This window comes from Kogia breviceps, chromosome 15 (genome assembly GCF_026419965.1).
Source record: "Kogia breviceps isolate mKogBre1 chromosome 15, mKogBre1 haplotype 1, whole genome shotgun sequence".
NCBI lineage: Eukaryota > Metazoa > Chordata > Mammalia > Artiodactyla > Physeteridae > Kogia > Kogia breviceps.
This window is the reverse complement of record NC_081324.1, coordinates 69,658,277-69,677,003: the sequence shown is the minus strand read 5'-3', so window position 1 is coordinate 69,677,003 and position 18,727 is coordinate 69,658,277. Positions and strand designations below refer to the sequence as shown.

General features: G+C 48.1%; 1 protein-coding gene across 2 annotated transcripts in view; it reads left to right on the top strand.

Annotated features, from left to right (window-relative positions):
- Positions 1-18,727, top strand: part of LOC136792672 (uncharacterized) — a 390,674-nt gene that overhangs the window by 283,021 nt on the left and 88,926 nt on the right. For both annotated transcript variants that reach the window (XM_067014857.1, XM_067014856.1), the window contains one exon: positions 10,308-10,495. In XM_067014857.1, coding sequence (XP_066870958.1) covers positions 10,308-10,495 — 188 coding nt within the window. The remainder of the gene's footprint in view (positions 1-10,307; positions 10,496-18,727) is intronic.

Sequence of the window (18,727 nt, the reverse complement as noted above, 5' to 3'; positions counted from 1 at the left end):
CTAGCTGGCAAAATCGTTCCACCTCAGTTATTCCCAAAGCTCACAGGGGCTGCGCCGTCTGCAGCGCCATCTGATCTCTGGCAGAGATCGCCATCTCTGTGTTCCTGGTGGAGATTGCTAGCAAGCCTGCTGAGTGTACACAGACCTGGGGGGCTTGGGAAGGTGTCTGAGGGGACACTGAGGGCCCAGTGCCTGGAATGAGGTTCAGAGACCCCTCAGTGAGCGCTCTTGAGAGTCTGGAGATGGTTATTACCACCTCCACCATCACCTCTCAAAGTGGGATCTGTCTGCAAACCCCATTCTGTGGACAGAGTTGGAGGGTCGGGACATGGTGAATGGAACCAAACACTGGCACTTAAAATCTATGTTCCCAAGAACCCCTAAGGATCTCAGCTTGCCCGGGGCCTCTTCCCTCAGTGAGGAGGACAAGGGGAAAAGAATGCCCAGCACACTTCTTATACATACTAGGTGCTCAGGAAACACCATATTTCATTCCGTTAAATATGCCATTGATTGTAATATGCACCATTATTTGATGTCTTGCTAAGAAAAAAAAAAAAGAACAAGCTACTAATTAGAATATGGCACACCATTCATTGTAAGATGAATCCTGATTCAAAGATAGTAAAATCTAAATAAGTGCATCGTGGAACCCACTATATCTGGTATCTACTAAGTAAGAGAACCAGTGGGTGAGTTGGTAGAAGACTTCGGTTCGTTGTTTGGTTTCCGTTTTATTATGTTTCCAGGTGGTGCTGCCATCGACTTGCTTTGTCACCTTGGAGAAACCACTTTCCACCCCTGGGCCTTGTCATAATGTGGGACCCACCTTCCTCTCCAGCTACGCCATAGGGCTGCTGTAGAAATCAGATAGAACTGGGGCAGTGACAAACCTCTGTAGCTGCCGAGCCATTTAAATGAGAACCCAAGGTGTCAGCCTATAGTGAAATCCTTGTCCGAATGTGCTTGATGTCAGTGTATTCGCTGTGTGACTTTGGACAAGTTGCTCCACCTTCCGGAGCCTCAGTTTCCCCCATCTCGCCTAGGGAGACAGAGATACACCTTACAGGGCTGCTGTGATGTTTGTGAAGTGCTGAGTGCCATGGCTGGCACACGGTAAACGGCCCCAGGAATCCTAGTTGCCATGACTATTTGCAAATGTACTTGAATCATCTGAGTGCTGAGAAACAGGCTTTGGTTAATTTTTTCCAAGCACCATCATATCACCAGTGTCTTGAAGATAGCTTGTTCGTTGAACAATCTGATGAACAAATAAATGGACGAACGAATGCATATATGGAGAAACGCGTATTCTCAGGTGTCCAAGTAAGACTGAGTTCCATAAGCAGGAGCTTTCTGAAGCACTCAGAGGCAAAACAAGAAATAAATCACCTTGGAGATCTTGTAGCTCTACCCCCATTTCACAGAGGAAGATACTGAGGCTCTGAGAAGTTCAGGAAGTCGCCTGAGGCCACACTACTCACAGCTAGACTCCAGTCCAAGCCCCCAGCTACCATCATGGCCTTTCCCCTTCAGCCTCATACTCTGGGCCAATGTCCAGTGACTCCAGACCCCAGTGACCAAGGCAGGCTGTCGCGAGGTTGAGCACTGCACCATTTCTCCCAGTGTAATCTCTTCCAAAGGAGGCCCTGGGAGGAAGCCACTGCCACAGCCTCCGAGGCCTCAGACCGAGCCCCGTTATTATTCTTCTCAGTGTAATAAATACATTTTAAGAGAAACAGATGCTGGAACAGTTGGACAGGAAGGGCCCAGGCATGTGAAGAGGAATCTGGTTTGTGAAAATCTGTCGATTTGCCAGACGCTGAGCAATATGGTACAGACACCCAGGTCTGGGTACAGACAGCCAGGTCTGGGTTCGGCTGCCAGGTGGGCTGATCGGGCCTCCCCACTGTGTCCTGTTGGTCCTCTCGGGCCACCATCCTCAGGCGCCCAAATTGGTGTCCAGCTATCGTTCCTGCCAAAGATGGGCCCCGGATGCTCCTTAATGACTCCAGCCACTGAAGCAGGGTGGGGACCTTCATCTTGGGAGCTGGCAGCTTGCGTCCGGAGTGGCAGGGCTGGGGAAGGCATCTTCTGATTCAGACCCGGCCACTTCCGTGCGTGGCTTTTCTCTTCCCTGTATTGGCTTCACTCTCTGATGGTGCTGGTCACCTGCAAGCAGGTACTTTGATACCTGACCCTGTGAAACCATGGTAGGAAAGTGTGTCTTGCTGCCCTTCCTGCCTGGTGAGAGTTTCTGTTCTTCTCCCCCCGCCACCACTGACGGGAGAAAGAAATGTTGGCTTCTTTACAAAAGATGCTTTGGCTGCTGCAGGTGTAGGGTCCAGCTTCAGTGAGGCAGAGACGCCCAGAGCACACTTCTTTCCACCAGGATGGCTACCCCCACACCCTCTCCCTTGGCCTGAGCTCACAAATCCTGCTGATTTTTGGCGGGGAGGTGTGGCCCGTGGGTAGTGACCAGGGAACAGAACATCGAATGTCTGACCTGGCTTCTTGGTCTTCATAGCAAACCAGCAGGTGAAAGTGATGGCCCCCATTTTGCAGATGAGAAAGTGGAGGATCCAAGAGGGAGCGTGGCTGGCCCAGGGTCACGCGGCTCGGAGGAATCAGTGTTGAGCGGGGCCCACAGCGTTGCCTGGCTCTGATTTCTCTCCTCTTTCTGCTGACCCGGCCCCCTCCCTAGGGACGAACTTACACTTCTTCATTCTCCCGAAACACAGGCTGGAGATGAAGATGTTCTGCCCTCTCCCTTGCCTTGTCTGTGGTCACACACAAAGTGCGGCCTTCATCTGTTTCTGGGAGAACTAGTACTGATAACCTCTTTCTTCCCCAGATGTTTTGTCCCCCTCCCTGAGCTGACCTACAGAGGGCAATTAACCGTGTCATAGGCTTTCCCCCCAAAAGTATGCTTTTCCAATTTTCTCAAAAAGGTAAAAAAAAAAAAAAGTCCTGGAAAGTCAAGAATTCTGCATCCAAATTATATTTCTCCATGGATTTCTTGCTCCCAGAAGTAGTATGAAATTATTATGTGTGGTTGTGTAACCTGGGTGGAGGAAGGACTATTCTTTTCTAAAACAGTAATGATAAAAGTCTCACTGCCTACCCTTTGTTGAGAACTTAAGATATCCCAGGCTCTGCACTGAGAGCTATACACACGTCATCTTATTTAGCCCTCTCAGAACCCCTATAAGGTGACTGTCCATATTACCATGTCATAGTGACAATAAGGGACACACAGTTAGAAGGTGGTAGAGCTGGGATTTAGTTCCAGGCTTTCTGTCTATGTGTTAGGTCCTCTGGGCGGCTTCCCTGAATTTCCATTCTACCTTCTGCAGCTTGGAGAGGAAGGAAAGGCAACACTGATCTTTCTAGACTCCCTTGCAGCTAGAATTCTGGATGCAGATTCATCCCTACCAATGAGAGGCACTGATGTGACATTTGGAAAGCTGACGTGAAGCCACACTCTTGTGGCTCGAGGCCACAGCTGTTGGAAAGTCTAGTCACGCAAATGCAAGACTGTCCTGCAGCAGAGACCGTGTGTCTTGGTCCCTCATCCTGGGTCTCTAGAGGCAGTGGTGTTGGAGGTGCCGCAGCTTCTTGCTTCCAGCATAATTCCAGCAGTGGCTGTCCAGGTGCCTCTGTTCTGTATTTTCTGGGAGTTATTCCAAGAGGCGTAACCTAGAACTTGCTCCTTCCAGTAGTTCTATATGCACTTAAATCCCTGTATTAAATCCCATCCTGCTTAAAATACCTAGACTGGATCTTGTTTCCTGCATAGAACCTAAACTGGTATGCTGTTTTTGACTTCAGGGACACCTACGCTGGGTCTCAAGCCTCATTTTCCTCATTTGTCCAATTTACGAAGTCACAGAGGGACTGTAATGAGCAAGTAGAAGCAGAAGGGCTTTCCCACCAGAAAATATTCTCTGGAGAATGTGGCCCAGTTGAAATATGCTCTCCCTAATAGAGAATGTGGGACATAGTTTCTCCAGTAACTGAGCCCCATCCGTCTTTTACCCTTAAACTCATTACAGAACCAGGTACCTGACCAGCTTGCCGAGGACCTGGAGGGCAGCTGGGGTAGGGAGCGAGGGGGAGGGGAACTGGCTTGTGGCTCCTATCTGCTCAGAATCCTCCTCACCTGTAATTACATCTCCTGTGCATTTCACCTGGGATCCTTGCTATGACATTGCGGTAGAAGCTGCTGGTATGTACTGTATTATCCCTGTCTTTCTATCTTATGGGGGTCACGGCAGGAGGCTCCAGAAACAAGCTCCCCCATCACTTTTCTTAAAATGATGCAGCCTCAGGAAGTTGACAGTGTTGATCAGTGCCCTCTGGGGTCTTACTTGCTTAACAGGGAAATGAGTCAGGAGGGGGACGGTTATGAGAAGGGAACCGGATACCTGCCAGGATGCATCAGCCGCTGTTAGGTTGACTTTTGTGTGCAGAGAAGCTGGATCTGAGAGGAGACTGAGAGGGTGTGGAAGCCACTGGGTTCAGTCATAATTCAGTCAACATTTTTTGACCACTTACTATGTACCAGGCCCTGTGTTTACACTGAGAATTCATGGTAAAGAAATCAGGCACAGTGCTTGCTCTCCTTGGGGAGAGAGAAGTGAACAGACTTTTGTACAGCGCAGTGATTAGTGCTGTTAGGGGAAGCAGAAGGAGCAGTGGGAAACCAAGAAAGCCACCTGACCCAGCTTGGGTGGGGGGTAATCAAGGAAGGCTGCCTGAAGGAGGTGACATTTAAGCTGTGATCTGAGGAACATATAGGAATTTTTCAGGCAAAAGGGGATGGTGGGGTGGGGAGGGGACAGAATGCTCTTAGCAGAGAAAAAGCTTGAACAAAGCTCTGGACCAAGAATGAGTTTATATAAGGACTCAAGAGTTGTTACTCAGAGATGGGCTGAGTAAGTAGTGAGGGGGCAAGTGGCAGGGCCAGGCCTAGATGCCACAATATCCAAGATCTCTTCTTGTATGGTGTTCTTCCTTAGACTAAAAATCCACTCCCAGTTGACTTTAGGAAAAAAAACAAACAGGTTTCACTGGACCCCAGAGGCCTTCTGTGAGTAAGTAAGGTTGAGAAAAGATCCCACTCTCTCTGTGAGGATTTTCTTCCCATCAGGTGGAGAACTGGGCTCTTGGACATCTAACTTTCCTCAGGGGACACTCAGCAGAACCCTTCCAGGAGAAAAGGTGCTGTGCAGTGGCCCAAGTTTGGAAACAAAATGGACAGCAGTAAAAATACATATTTTCTGGAGTTAGGACCCTCTTTGCTCTAGTAATCAAGATTCCCAAAGTACTTACAGCAGCTCCCTTTACGTTGAAGAAGGCATGTTTGATGCATCCATGCATGTAGGTCTTACTATGTCTAAAGTGGCAAAAAATACTACTTTGATTAAGGATTAAAGATTCTCGTGTACTCAAATGTAAGCTCCTAGGAGGCCAGAATGGTTCCATTGTTTCTGCACCTGCAGAGCCCAGGGAACAGCTTAGTGAGTGTCTGTTGAATGACTAGATGAATGAGTGAATGAAATAATTTAAATAGTGAATAGGAGGGAGTCTACTCAAATGTAAGCTCCTAGGAGGCCAGAATGGTTCCATTGTTTGTTTCTGCACCTGCAGAGCCCAGGGAACAGCTTAGTGAGTGTCTGTTGAATGACTAGATGAATGACTGAATGAAATAATTTAAATAGTAAATAGGAGGGAGTCTGGTCCAGTGCCTGGCACATAGTAGGTGCTCAACTTAATGACATATTCTTTTTTCTTTTTTTTTTTTTTTTTTTTTTGGTGGTATGCGGGCCTCTCACTGCTGTGGCCTCTCCCTTTGCGGAGCACAGGCTCCGGACGCGCAGGCTCAGCGGCCATGGCTCACGGGCCCAGCCGCTCCATGCCATGTGGGATCTTCCCGGACCGGGGCACGAACCCGTGTCCCCTGCATCCGCAGGCGGATTCTCAACCACTGCGCCACCGGGGAAGCCCGACATATTCTTATTGTGAGCCCCGGATCAGTTGTCAGAAGCCTGAATTATTAGTCTAGCTTTACCCTTAACACAACTGGGAAATACTGGCCCAATCTCTTTCCCCTCTAGACCTCAGTTTTCTTATCTGTAATATAAGGGTCCTTCCACTTCAGGCGTTTTATGAAATGGATGAGAACTTGGCTCTGGTTAAGAAAAAAAAATGGCCTGTACACACAGTGAGATACTACTGCACACTCACAAGTTGGCTAAGATTAAAAATACTGACAACAACAAATGTTGATGAGGTTGAAGAGCAACTGGAACTCTTATACATTGCTAGTGGGACTGTAAAATGGTATAACCACTTTAGCAAAAAGCTTATAAAGTTTCTTATAAAACTCAGCATACTCCTCCCTACCTTATAACCCAGAAATTCAACTCAGTATTTACAAAGAGAAATGAAACAAGTTCACAAAAGGATTTGTATAAGAATGTTCATAGGAGTTTTATTTAAAGCAAAACTAGATATGGCCCAGTGACCATCAACAGGAGAATAAACAAATGAATTGTGGTATGTTCACATGGTAGAGTCCTACACAAAAGTAAAAAGAACAGACTACTGATATGTATAATGATATGAGTCAGTCTCCAAAACTTCATGTTCAACGAAAGAAACCAGACAGAAAAGAGTACAAATTGTATGCACTTACATAAAGTTCTAGAAAAAACAAAACTAATAGATGGTGGGAAATAATAACAGTGCTTGCCTCCGGGGGTTAGGGCAAGGATTGACTGGGAAGGGGCTGTGGGAACTTTCTGGGGAGGGGTGAGATGTTTGGGTCACACAGTTTTGTGCATTTGACAATATTCAGTGTCAGCCCCACTTATGATTTATGCATTTCAATACATTCATATACCTTTTTACATAAAAACTGTAAACACATATTGATATTGCATTGCTGAAATGTCTGCTTGAAACGCATAAAAGATAAGATGAATTAATGGATGGATAGAGGGTTAGATAGATGGATAGACACAATAAAGTGAGTATATAAATGCTAATGGTGGGATCTAGGTGGAGGATATAAACTTTATAAAAAGTTCCAGACTTTTAATAAACTTTCATAAGAAGTTTGCTATAAACTTCTTTCAACTTTTCTGTCTTTGAAACTTTTTATAGTAAAATGTTAGTGAAAAAGGTGGACCCATCTAAGTTTAATACAAAATCCATCAGCTTCACCACTCCCATTTGATTTTTTTAGACCAATGACATGAAAAATAAATTAATCTTAGAAATTTAAAGCGTACGTATAAACTCATCTCCTACTTGCATTTTTCTGTCTCTGAACACCTGAAAAAGGATAACGGATGACTGAGTAAATTATTCCTTATTTTTATATGATTACTAATCATTAAAGATGCCTTAGGGCTAATAGTACCAACAATCAAGACAGGCTTGATACGGATTCAGCAAACACTTATTGAGCTGGACCATGTGCCAGGCATTATGCCACGTGGTTTCTTCTGCTTCATCTTCAAAACAGCTCAACAGAAAGTAGACATCTTTTCAACCATATTACAGACCTCAAACCAAACTCAGAAATGTTTAGAAATTTAACCATGGTCACAGAGCCACTGAAATGGTCTTCAGTGACTATTATTTCTCTCCTTCCAGAAAATGCTCTTCCTTTCTTAAGATAAAAACCCTTATAATGTAACCACAACCAGCCCTTTGGATGCAGCAATTACAGGCCTATCTCTATCTATTGTGCTTCACTTTATTGAACTTCACAGATACTCCGTTTTTTTCAAATTGAAGGTTTGTGGATGTTCCTGTGTTGTCAAATGATAATTAGCATTTCTTAGCAATAAAGTATTTTTAAATTAAGGTATATACATTTTTTTTAGACACAATGCTATTGCACCCTTAACAGACTACAGTATAGTGTAAACGTAACTTTTATATGCACTGGGAAACCAAAAAAATATACGTGACTTACTTTATTGCGATATTTGCTTTTATTATGGTGGTCTGGAACCAAACCTGCAATATCTCTTGAGGTCTGCCTGTAAGCTAAAGGATAGTTGCATGACAGGGACAGGCCAGTCAGAGGCCTTCTCTGGGATTTTCTAAATTGAGAGTAGTAAATGGACATCTGGCTCTTTCTTATAAATCTCAGGCTCTAAGCTCGTAGGTTTGAGTATAGTGGGGGTCATGAGTCCTTGATGTGAAGAATACTTTATGCCAGGATCTCTATACACACCATCCCATTCAAACCTCACAGGAACCCTATGAGATAACTTTCCTTTTCCCTTCTTGTGGATAAGGAGACTGAAGGTCAGAGAGGGTAAGTCGATTTCCCAAAGGAACACAGCTAATGAGGGGAAGATTCAAAACCAGGCTTAGTCACCACAGGATAGGCCTAGAGGACTCCCCAGTGGGTCCAAGGGGTCAGCCTGGAGCTCACAAGGCCCCCTCCAATGCAGAACTGCACTGGTCAGAGCTGTCTACTGCCTTTAGCTCGGACCCCCAAATTCACAACACCAAGCAACTGCTTAACTCGCAGTAACCAGAGCAGCCCAGCTAGAGACCTCTGAAGGATCTCCCTGGTTCTCAAGTCCTAGACAACACAGTCTGCTATTGCTTCTGCACAGATTCCCTTCCTGTATCAACAAGATGCAGAGCTCAGGATCTGACTGTGGTTATGGGGAAGTGAAGGAATGAATTCTCAGTTCTGGGGGACTTTGTTCCCTATGACAGCCTCTCGGATGCCAGTCAGTCACAGTGAACTGAAGGCAAAGGACGTAACAGGAATTGGGTTTGGGAGCTGGACTCTTAGATCTGAATCCAAGCTAGACTGTGCCAGTTTATCTCATTTGATTCTTAGAGGTAACAGCAGTCCCATTTTACAGATGAGAAAACTGAGGTCAGAAAAGACTTTTAAACTCGTCTTTATGAGCTCTTTACTCCATGTAAGCTCCAGTGCTAGGCTTTCTACGTATTTGACTCACATTCTTGCCCCATCATTCCCATTTTACAGATGACAGAACTGAGGTTTGGAGAGGGAAGTGAGTCAGCCAGGGGATGGCAGAGCCGGGATTTGAAGCAACAACTCTAGAGCCTGTGTATCTGATGCCTTGCTCACCTTCCCAGGAGCAGTTCTGCTGGCTCAGATGTAGGAATGGCTTGTGGCTGCGGGCTTTCTGACCCACAGGCACAAAACTGAATCTGTTATCGACATTTTAAAATCCAAGGTTTGTTTTAACGCTTAGAAGTTTTGTGCTGCCTTCAGATAAAAGAAAGAAAACGTGGTGAGGTCTGTCTCCCCCACTGCCCACTCCTTCCTTGACACTCACCTGTTAAAAAGTCCTTCGATGGACCCATGGGCCTAAGCCTGGGCTTTGCTAGCACCTACAGCAGCTGAGATGTGGCCACCGCAGGCCACGTGCTGCTAACTGTATTACAGATTTCAGGGGGAGAGGAGAGGAAGCAGAGGGGAAAAGCGACTTTCTCCAGCTCTTCAAATGGTCCCGCCCTCTAAGTCTTACCGCATAGAAGGTGCCAGATCAGATTAGAGTCACCAGTTGCCACATTATCCTGTCTTGACTTCACTAACGCTCATTAAGCTCCGAAAATCCCTTTTACGATGTTTAGGACACCTCCAGAGGAGTTTGCTGTGTAAATATTATTCCACCATTAAATCCTGCTACAAGGCCGCCGTCAACAAGTGGGATTCGCGAAGGTTCCGCCGAGGGGGCTCCGCGGGGTGCCTGTGAAGTGCGGCCAGGGGGCTCTGCCAACAAGCCAGCGCGAGCGATAAAGGCCCCCAGTTCTCCCACGGAAGCCTCCTGCCACTTGGGCCTGCTTAACGGAGCGGCCGCTGGGGCACGATTTGGGTTGAGAATCAAACACACCGTCGGGGGCCCCTGGGAGCCAGGGCCTGCCTTGGACAGCTGGCGTGCACGCTGGACCCACCCCGGAGTAGGGGCCTCGCGGGCTGCAGCTCACTTGGCGGAGGCTGGGGTCTGGCGCCCGTCTCTCCCGCCTCGGCAGCAGATGTGGGCATCGGTCTTGGGGAGGCGACTTTTCCCAACCGGAGGCCTCTTTGCCTTGGCTGTCCTTTCATCTGCACGCGTTTATTAATTTATGTATTTGGAGGAGGGAAATCGCTCCATTAGGAGCCATGGATTATTGTGGATGGATAACCTATCTGACTCAGCAGATGCTGTTGCGGGCTGGCGCAGCCGTCGCTGCTTCTTTTTCTTTCTTTCTTTCTTTCCTTTTTTTAAAAAAATTTAATCAATTTCTCTTTTCAGCTGATTTGCAGGTTGTACTCCTGGGAGACGGGGACAGAAGATGGTGGACTTACATCTGGAAATTGCACGACGCAGAGCCGGGCCTGGCTTGGGGTGGACCCTCGTTGTGCCACGAATGACCTTCGAAACCCCCTACTCTGTGCCAAGTGCTGCTCTAGGATCTGGGGACCCAGCAGGGAGCAAGACAGGTATGGTTCCTGCCGCATGAGGTCACCGTCTAGAGCTCTGGCTGTGCGGAATCCAGCAGTGTCGGTAAGTCTCGGCATACAGCGGGTGCACAGTAACCCTTGGGCGATGTAATGCACGCACAGCCCCTGGCACTGTGTCGGGCACATAATAATTGCTCAGCTAAGGCTGTCTCTCTCATTCTCTCTTCGGCGGTTGGCGTCCCAGGTGAGTCATTTTTTGCAGCTGCGTGACATTGAGATCATCTCTTTCCCTCTCTGAGGCTCAGTTTCCCCATCTGTGAAATGGGGCTTATAAAACGTGCCATATGGAGCTGTTGAAAGGTTTTATTTATCCTCATGGGCTCGTGTGATATACAGTTATTGAGCACCTACTGTGTGCTGGGTGCTGAGGGTTTAAGCAGTGATTGAGATCTGGTGCCTCGCTTGTGTTTCATAGTCTGCTGAGGAGTTAACAGGTAAATTCAACGACCCCTGCTCGGCGCTGTGATGGGGTAACTCAGGGACACCGTGGAAGCCTCGATGAAGGGCCCTTAATGTAGCCTGCGGGGATCAACGAACTATGGGCCACAGGTCAAATCTGGCCCATTGCGTCCTTTTGTACAGTTCCCAAGCTAAGAATGGTTTTTACATGTTTAAATGGTTGTTTTAAAAGTCAAAATCATATTTCATGCCACTTGGAAACCATAGGAAATTCAAATGCCAGTGTCCATAGGTAAACTGTATTGAAAGCCTGCTGTGCCCACTTGTCTGTGGATTGCCTGCGCCACTTTTGAGCTATGATGGCAGAGTTGAGCTGTGGCAACGGAGACTATGGGTCCCACAAGGCCTAAAATATTTACTGTTTGGCTCTTTACAGAATGAGTTTGCCGACCGTTGTCCTAGGGGAAGTTGAGGTGAGAGCAAAGAGCTGAAGGATGGGTAGAATCGGTCAGTTTGAGGTGGTTGGAAGGGGCAAGGAGAGGTCTGCTTTGTGGCTTGGAGAAAAAGCCTAGCATCTTCGAGGCTGATGGAAGTGCCATGAGGTAAGCTGCAAAGCACCGTCGCAACTTGAGTATTGGGAATAGTGGAGGACAGGTCCATTGACAGCCTATAGGAGAAAGTACAGTGGAGTAGTACTGATACTAGGTCTCATTTATGATGTAATTATTAGGCCCACTGCTGTAGTTCCCCTAACAGTCTCACCTTCAGTCCTCCCAATGGACCCGAGTGTTGAGATCATTAACCCACTTCACAAACGAGGAATCAGGAGCTCAGAGAAGCACAGACGCCTGGTCAAGGTCACACTGCAAAACACAGATCAGAACCCCAGGCTGCATTACTCAAAAATCCATGTTCCAAACCCACACCAGTAAACCCAGACATTTCACTACCCGTATCCTGCAATGTTATACAGCTATGCGTTGGTAAAAAGAAAGGAAAAAAAAACTGAAATGAAACTGGGCTAGAATCCAAAGGATCTTTGCAGCCATTCCTCACCCCGCCCCCTACCACATCCTGAGTGTTGTTTTTCCCAGTTCCCCCCCCACACACACCATCCTGGGGCTCCTCTGAAATCCAGCCACATTGCTGGCAAGGAGAAAGGGGGGTGGGAAGCTAGGCTTCCCAGCAAAGCTAGCAGAGGAGGACTCTCTGAAATGGGTGGAGAGATGCCTGTTGAAGACGCAGTGTGTTGGCAGCCCCGGCTCCCGGCAGCTGTTGGCTGCGCACAGAATAAATACAAACGGATGGATGGGTTCGGGCTGGGAAGCTACCTCGCCTCGTGGGCTTCAGGCAAAACCGAGAGGTGCTGGATGACAGGCCTGCCAGCTGACAGGAAGTGACTTGGGTGTGGGGTTTGTGCTTTTGGCTGCTTGGCGCAGGTCTGAGCACCACCGGGGCAGCGGTGAGAGAGATGGGTGGTTCTGGAGGCAGGCACTTCCTGTCTATGCGTCCTTGGGCGAGATGGTTCATCCACATGAGCTCAGTGTCATCTTCCATAAGTGGAGATAACGGTACCTACCTCTGGGGACAGTTGTGCAGTGGACACCATGGAGTACCGCCCAGATCCCCCTTCAAGGATCCCCAGCTGCCCAGTGGCTGGGGTACCGTTGTCTACAAACAGCTGCGGCTGTCAGCCAGGGACAACCCAGCTCCAGAGACCCACCTCCCCAAGGTCACATCCAAGGACCGATCACTGCAGGGTGTATAGACCTGCACGACTCCAAAGGGCCAGCCTAGCTCCAGGGCTGCCTGTGGAGTTGACCCAGGCTATTGTCCTACCTGCGTCAAGGTTCAACTTCTCCCTCCATCCACCTTCCCTCTTCCCTCCCCAACACAAGTGCTATCCAGAGAGTCTTGCTAGTGAATGACATGCATGCTAAATTCTGTCCTGCATGGCATCCTGGGCACCCGACCTGGGGCCGTTTGTTTGGAAAGTGCCCATGGTGAGTAGGGGTTCAGTACGTGTAGAGAAACAAAGGGAAGATGAAAACGACACTGAGAAGCTACTTCAAGGTGTCCAAATTCCTCTTGATTTCAAAGACAAAGGGTGTGTGCCCTCGTCTGCAGTGCTGGTGTCCACAGAGACATTTGTACTACTTGATTGCCATCACCCACTGAAGCCCAGCTAGGCACTGGGCATGCCCAGACAACCGAAGGGATCATTGTTCCCAAGTGACAGATGGGAAGACTGAGACCCAGGGAAATAGAGTGATGCGCCTACAACTCGACAGAGTGTCCCCTCTGATCATTTATTCATCCATTTAGAAAATATTGAATGCTGGGCTCTGGGGTCCCTCACAAAGCTCAGAGCCAAGGAGGGAGACACTCGATGAGCCAGCCGAGCCATGATAATGCCCAATGTCTGAGACCAGTGATGACTGACAAGTGCAGTGTGTGATTTGGGGGTTGGAGTGGGGGACCCAAAGGCAGCCAGGGTGAGTCACAGAGCAGGACTGGAATTCAAGTCTTCCAACTCTGCACCAGCAGCTACCTGACAAATCTCTGTTCAAGGGGGTTATAGTGGAGAGGCTGGCTTCTCAGTTGTTCCCTGGTTTCTCCCCAACTCTGCTTAAGAGCTAGCCTAAGGACTTCCCTGGCCGTCCAGTCCAGTGGTTAAGACTCCGCGCTTCCACTGCAGGGGGCACGGGTTTGATCCCTGGTCGGAGAACTAAGATCCCACATGCCGAGGCCAAAAAAAAAAAAAAAAAAAAGCTAGCCCCAAATGCCCCACCCTCTCTGCAACCAAGAAGCCCACATCCCTTCCCCAAGCTTCTCCTCCGTCAATCCAAGGCTGAGCAAACCCAGCTGCTTTCAAAGCAAGATGACCAAGTTTGGAAGAGACTCTGAGCCCTCTCTTCCCTCTGCATGTCTCCTGGTAAGTGGTCAGCCTCTCCTTCCAGGAATCAGAGCCAAAGTCATCTTAATTGTTCTCCTGTCTCATAGGCGGAAGCATCTCTTCCCCACATAAGCTCTGTCCTGCACTCAGGCACCCCACACGGGTCTTTTTTCCTGGCAACACCAGGGAGCTTTCCCAGCCTAGGGAGGAGTCTCTGAGGGTTACAGCTCAGTGGCATCTATTGGATTCCTGGAAAAAGCCAGTTCAGAGAGAGAGGGGGAGCCAGAGAGAGGACAGGCAGAGCCGCAGGTGGCAGTGGTGGGTGCAGGAAACTGGCCCCAACTTCAAGCTGCAGCTGGGAGAGCACTCCCAAAGGCGGCTCAGGTAACATCAGGCTTGCAGTGCCTACCAACACAACTCCCAGAAGGTCCGGGCCCTGCCTACCCAAGAAGCATCGTGGCCAGCCCCAGGATTTCAGCGCCCCATCCTTAGACCTTTCTCCACGTCAGAGAGCTTTTCACAGTGAAATGTAATTATGGGTGGACCTGTGTCCTTCTCTCTCCAATCTTTGAGCCATTTGAAAGCAGGGTGCACCAGGGTTGACTCATCCTGAGGTCACCAGAAGTTAGCTCGGAGCCTGGCCTATAGTAGGTGCTTTGTCACTGCCTGAGTCCATGAGGGTTTCCCCTCTCTCTCCATCTCTTGACTTCATTCTTCAAACAGGCCTCAGTTGGTGGCTGGGTTGGCCATCAGCCTCTCTGGACTCATATGCCCCTTGCCTAGAAGCCCATCAGGAGAACAAAAACTAGGGAAGATTCTCATCGGTCCAGATTGGGTTGTGGGTTTCTCCCTGAAGCATCACATGACCTGGGGAAAAGCTAGCTCTGATTGTCCAGGTCTGGGTCAGGTGTGGCTCCTGTGTCTGGGAGTGGGGCCAGCCACATCAGGACCACAGGGCATAGGTTTCCCACAGGAGAGAGGGGTTCTGTGGCTAGTGCAGATGAGGGTATGAGACCAAGAGAGACAGTGGATCTCCACCAAGCACAGTAGTTCAGTCTTGGGGAAAAAACTTTTGTTTAACCAAACTATCTGGTTACTTTGTGAAGTAACTGGTAGTTTTCCCCAGAAGGAGAGATTCTGAAAGTCCTCATACTCAGAGCCTATATTGGGTTATGAATGCACCCAGTGGACAGCCAACAAATATTTAAACCTGAGGCTGAGAGGTGGGTGGGGGCAGACTGTGAAAGGCCATGAATGATACAACAAGAGGCCCGGTCCTGTCACTCAGCACAGTCTGGACCTCAGGATGGCCATCTGTGTTTGTAAATAAAGTTTTATTGTAAAACAGCCACGCACATATTGCTTACAGCTGACTTCACACTCCACCTGCAGAGCCGAGTAGCTGTAAGGGAGACCATCTGGCCCACGAAGCCAAAAATATTTAATAGCTGGCCCTTTAGAGAAAGTTTGCTTGTCCTTGCGAGAATCGGAGGCACAAGAGTGTCGTAATCCACTCTATATTTTAAGAAGATGAATTCTACACTCTAGACAGGGTAAGGAGATATTTTAAAGATTGAGTCTGGACCTTGCAGGTCGTGTGGATGTGGTTTGGTCAGTTGATAGTGGGCTCTGTCACAAGTGGGGTTCTCCAGGAGCTGACCCTGAGCCAAGGAATCTGTGCAAGGAGTTTGTTTGGGAGGTGATCTCAGGAAGCACCCTTAGGGAAGAGAGGAAGGGAGGTGAGGAACGGAGGCGGCCTTTAAAGGGGGCAGTGTGTACAGGTTGCCATTCTGGGCGAATGGAGCTCATGCCCACTGTGGACTCTGGGAGCAGTGTGGATCGCACACCTGTAAGGCAAGAGGGAGCCAGGGTATTTATAGACTTAAGTGCTGAGACTAAGACTGACTGAGCCAAAGTTTCCTGAGTTCCAGCCTTTGCCCTGCCTGTTACCAGCTGTGGAGCCTTAAGCAAGTCCCTTTTGCTCTCTGGGCCTCAGTTTCCCCATCTGTAAAGTAGGAAGGTTCTAGGAGTCCTTCCAGCTTGGAGAATCAATGACTTTCTTGCCTTATCCCAGACTGTCCCAGGCCTGACTATTGGGTGATTCTGATGACATTGGCTTGTCTCCTGGTCCCTCCAGGACCCAGCTGGAAGTTTCTTTTCCCTCTCAATGTTCACAATGTGTTTCTGACACACCTTCTAATCTCATACTTCTGTTTTCCTTCGTGCACTGGAATTAACCCAGTGTCTCCATGTCTGATTATGCATCTGCAGTCACCTGGTTGTTGCTTAAATGAAGAGTCCTGGAACTTCCTTAAGACCCGCTGAGTGCGGATCTCAGTGCAGGAGGGCCCTGGCATCTGCATTTCAGCAAATGCCTCTGGGGATGCTAAGGCTGCTCATGGTTGTGATTCTGTGCAAAGGTTCCAGGCTCAGGCTGGCATCTCTGACTTGCCATGTGGTTTGGGGGAAATCAGCTACTCTCTCTCATCCCTTTCCATCACAGACACGGAGCTAACCGTATGCCCCACCTTGTGGCAGGGTGAGGCTTAAAGGAAACACTGCGTATAGAGCCGTCAGCAGATTCAGGCTACCCTGGCCATCTTTATGTCAGGTCTGAGTCCTGCCTACCAGCTCAGGTCTCAGTCCTGCCTACTGTGTGAGATATCACAGCTGTTTATTTTCTATAAATCAAGTTAATTTCTATTTCCAGCCCCCATCCCATTGGGCTGGAGGAAAACATAACCTTGGACAGATATTCTGAAAGCCCAGTCCCCACCATACCCCCTGCCACAGCCAGGGTCTTGGATATGAAACACCAGGAATCCGTGGATCCTGTTCAGTTTTCTTCATTGGCTTTACCCACCCCCAAATGATGACACCGGAGCTGGTGACCAGCTGGAATGAGATGGGAAGACAGAAACGATGCACTACCCACCGAAACAGAAACGCACACATACACCCAGCAGTTTAGATTCAAAATATTGTCCAGACACATTGCCTCTACCCCACCTCACGTTGCCTATTTGATCAGATCTTTCCTGAAACACCAACGAGGAGGGTTGTATTGGGTGGATATGGTTAAAGGATAATTTTAAAATAAAGCTCGAATCACGACTCTCGTGCAATTACAAAATGAACATGTGTCAAAGAGTGTAGTTAACTCATTAATGAGGGAACCAGAAAGATGGCACAACTGGTTCAAAGGAGATTTCAAACAACACACACATATACAGTCAATCAGAAAGACTGGGATTAATTTACAAGGAGATGCAAAATTGGTCGATAACTTTAGGGCAATAATCAATTGCATTCCGCTGGACAAAATGTATTTGCATTTCTATGGCATGAGTCATTTGTATTACTATCAGTTTTTTTTTAACTTAGAGTTATAAAATAGCTCAAAGACAGTGAAAGGCACAATAATCCTTAGGGCTGTGCAAGGCAGAACATCCAGCCATCTTTTATTTCGTTTTTTGCCTATATCAACGTCATTCGCAATTTTTCCTGACCTTATGATACTGCCACCGCCATCCCAGAAAAGAGGAGAGAAGCTGTTTCGTGTCTCCCAAGGCTCCGTTTCTTAATCTGCAAAATGGGCTTGGTAAGAGCCCTTGACAGCCCAGGGACAAGAGCCCGGCTGTGACACATACAGTGAGAGAGGGGAATCGTGTCAGGAAAGGGTTCTCAATCTCAGTCACGCGTGTGTCCGTCCTTCTTGATTTTGGCCACATCCTTGTTCTACCTTAAAAGAGTTACTATTTCCTTTACAACAATTCTGATTGGATAATACCCATGAAATCAGAGGATGAGGTGCTGGTTCTATTTATTTTACCTTAATACATAGGAAAGTAGACATACAGCCATTGAGATAAGAAAAGTAAGTTCATCCTTGTACCTACTAATCCAGGGCTCGAGGGGAAGCCCTGGATTAGGAAGCTATCAGGCAAGAAAGGAAATAGAAGCCGGCACACAGACTGTCATAGACACACATCGCCACCACCTCCACCGAGCTCTACAAATCAATTTACAATTGGCAAACCCCATCCTGAAAGAAGAGGGAGGGCAAATGAAACCCTATCGAAGGCAGGACTTAGAAGCAGAGACCAAAGGCTGCCTCGGGGAGGGGTTGTCATTCTCTGGACTGTGGGTGGCAGATCTCTGTGCCTCCATGCACCCCTCCCCCAAGCCCCACATGTCCCCCACCTGCCCCTCAAATTCCCCACCGGCTCCTGCTCTGCACCTTTAGATGCCCAGATAGTGGCCCCCGTCCTGTGATTCATCCGGCTGGAATGTGGGAGTTCTCACATTGCTTGAGCTAAAGCCTTTTAATTCCCCTTCGGTGATGAATGGGCGAGGCTCTCAAATGAAATGTCGAGGCTCCGTGTCCAGGCCCGCCGTACTCCCCCTGCTCAGCGTAATTATTCCTGTACAGAACGTGTCAAGTGCCCCCGCTTCCCGGGAACTTGTTTTGCATGCAAACATTTGGTGATTAAGTGAGGCTTACTTAATTAAGCACTTTGTAATGACTCTTAAACCAAAGAAGGGTGGATTAGGAGTCCGATTCGTGCTGGTGATGTAAAAAGCGCCTGCGCATCAGGAGAGGCAGACAGGGATCCTGCCTGGGGAACAGAGTAGGAACTGCAGCAACTGGGACAGAATCATTCATTCATTCACTCATTCACGTATTCGTGGAGCACATCCAGGAGCCAGGGTGTATGGTGGATAATATCAATAGGAATAATGCCAGGCATGGGGCTAGGAAGTCTGATGAATGACATTACAATGCATAGGAACGGATAATACTTGTTGAGAGCTGGCTTTCATAGACACTGTGCTGCTGCCACACATAATAATAATATTAATAACAATATTAATTGCTTATTTACCTAGTTGTGGTCAGACTCCCCTATAGTGAT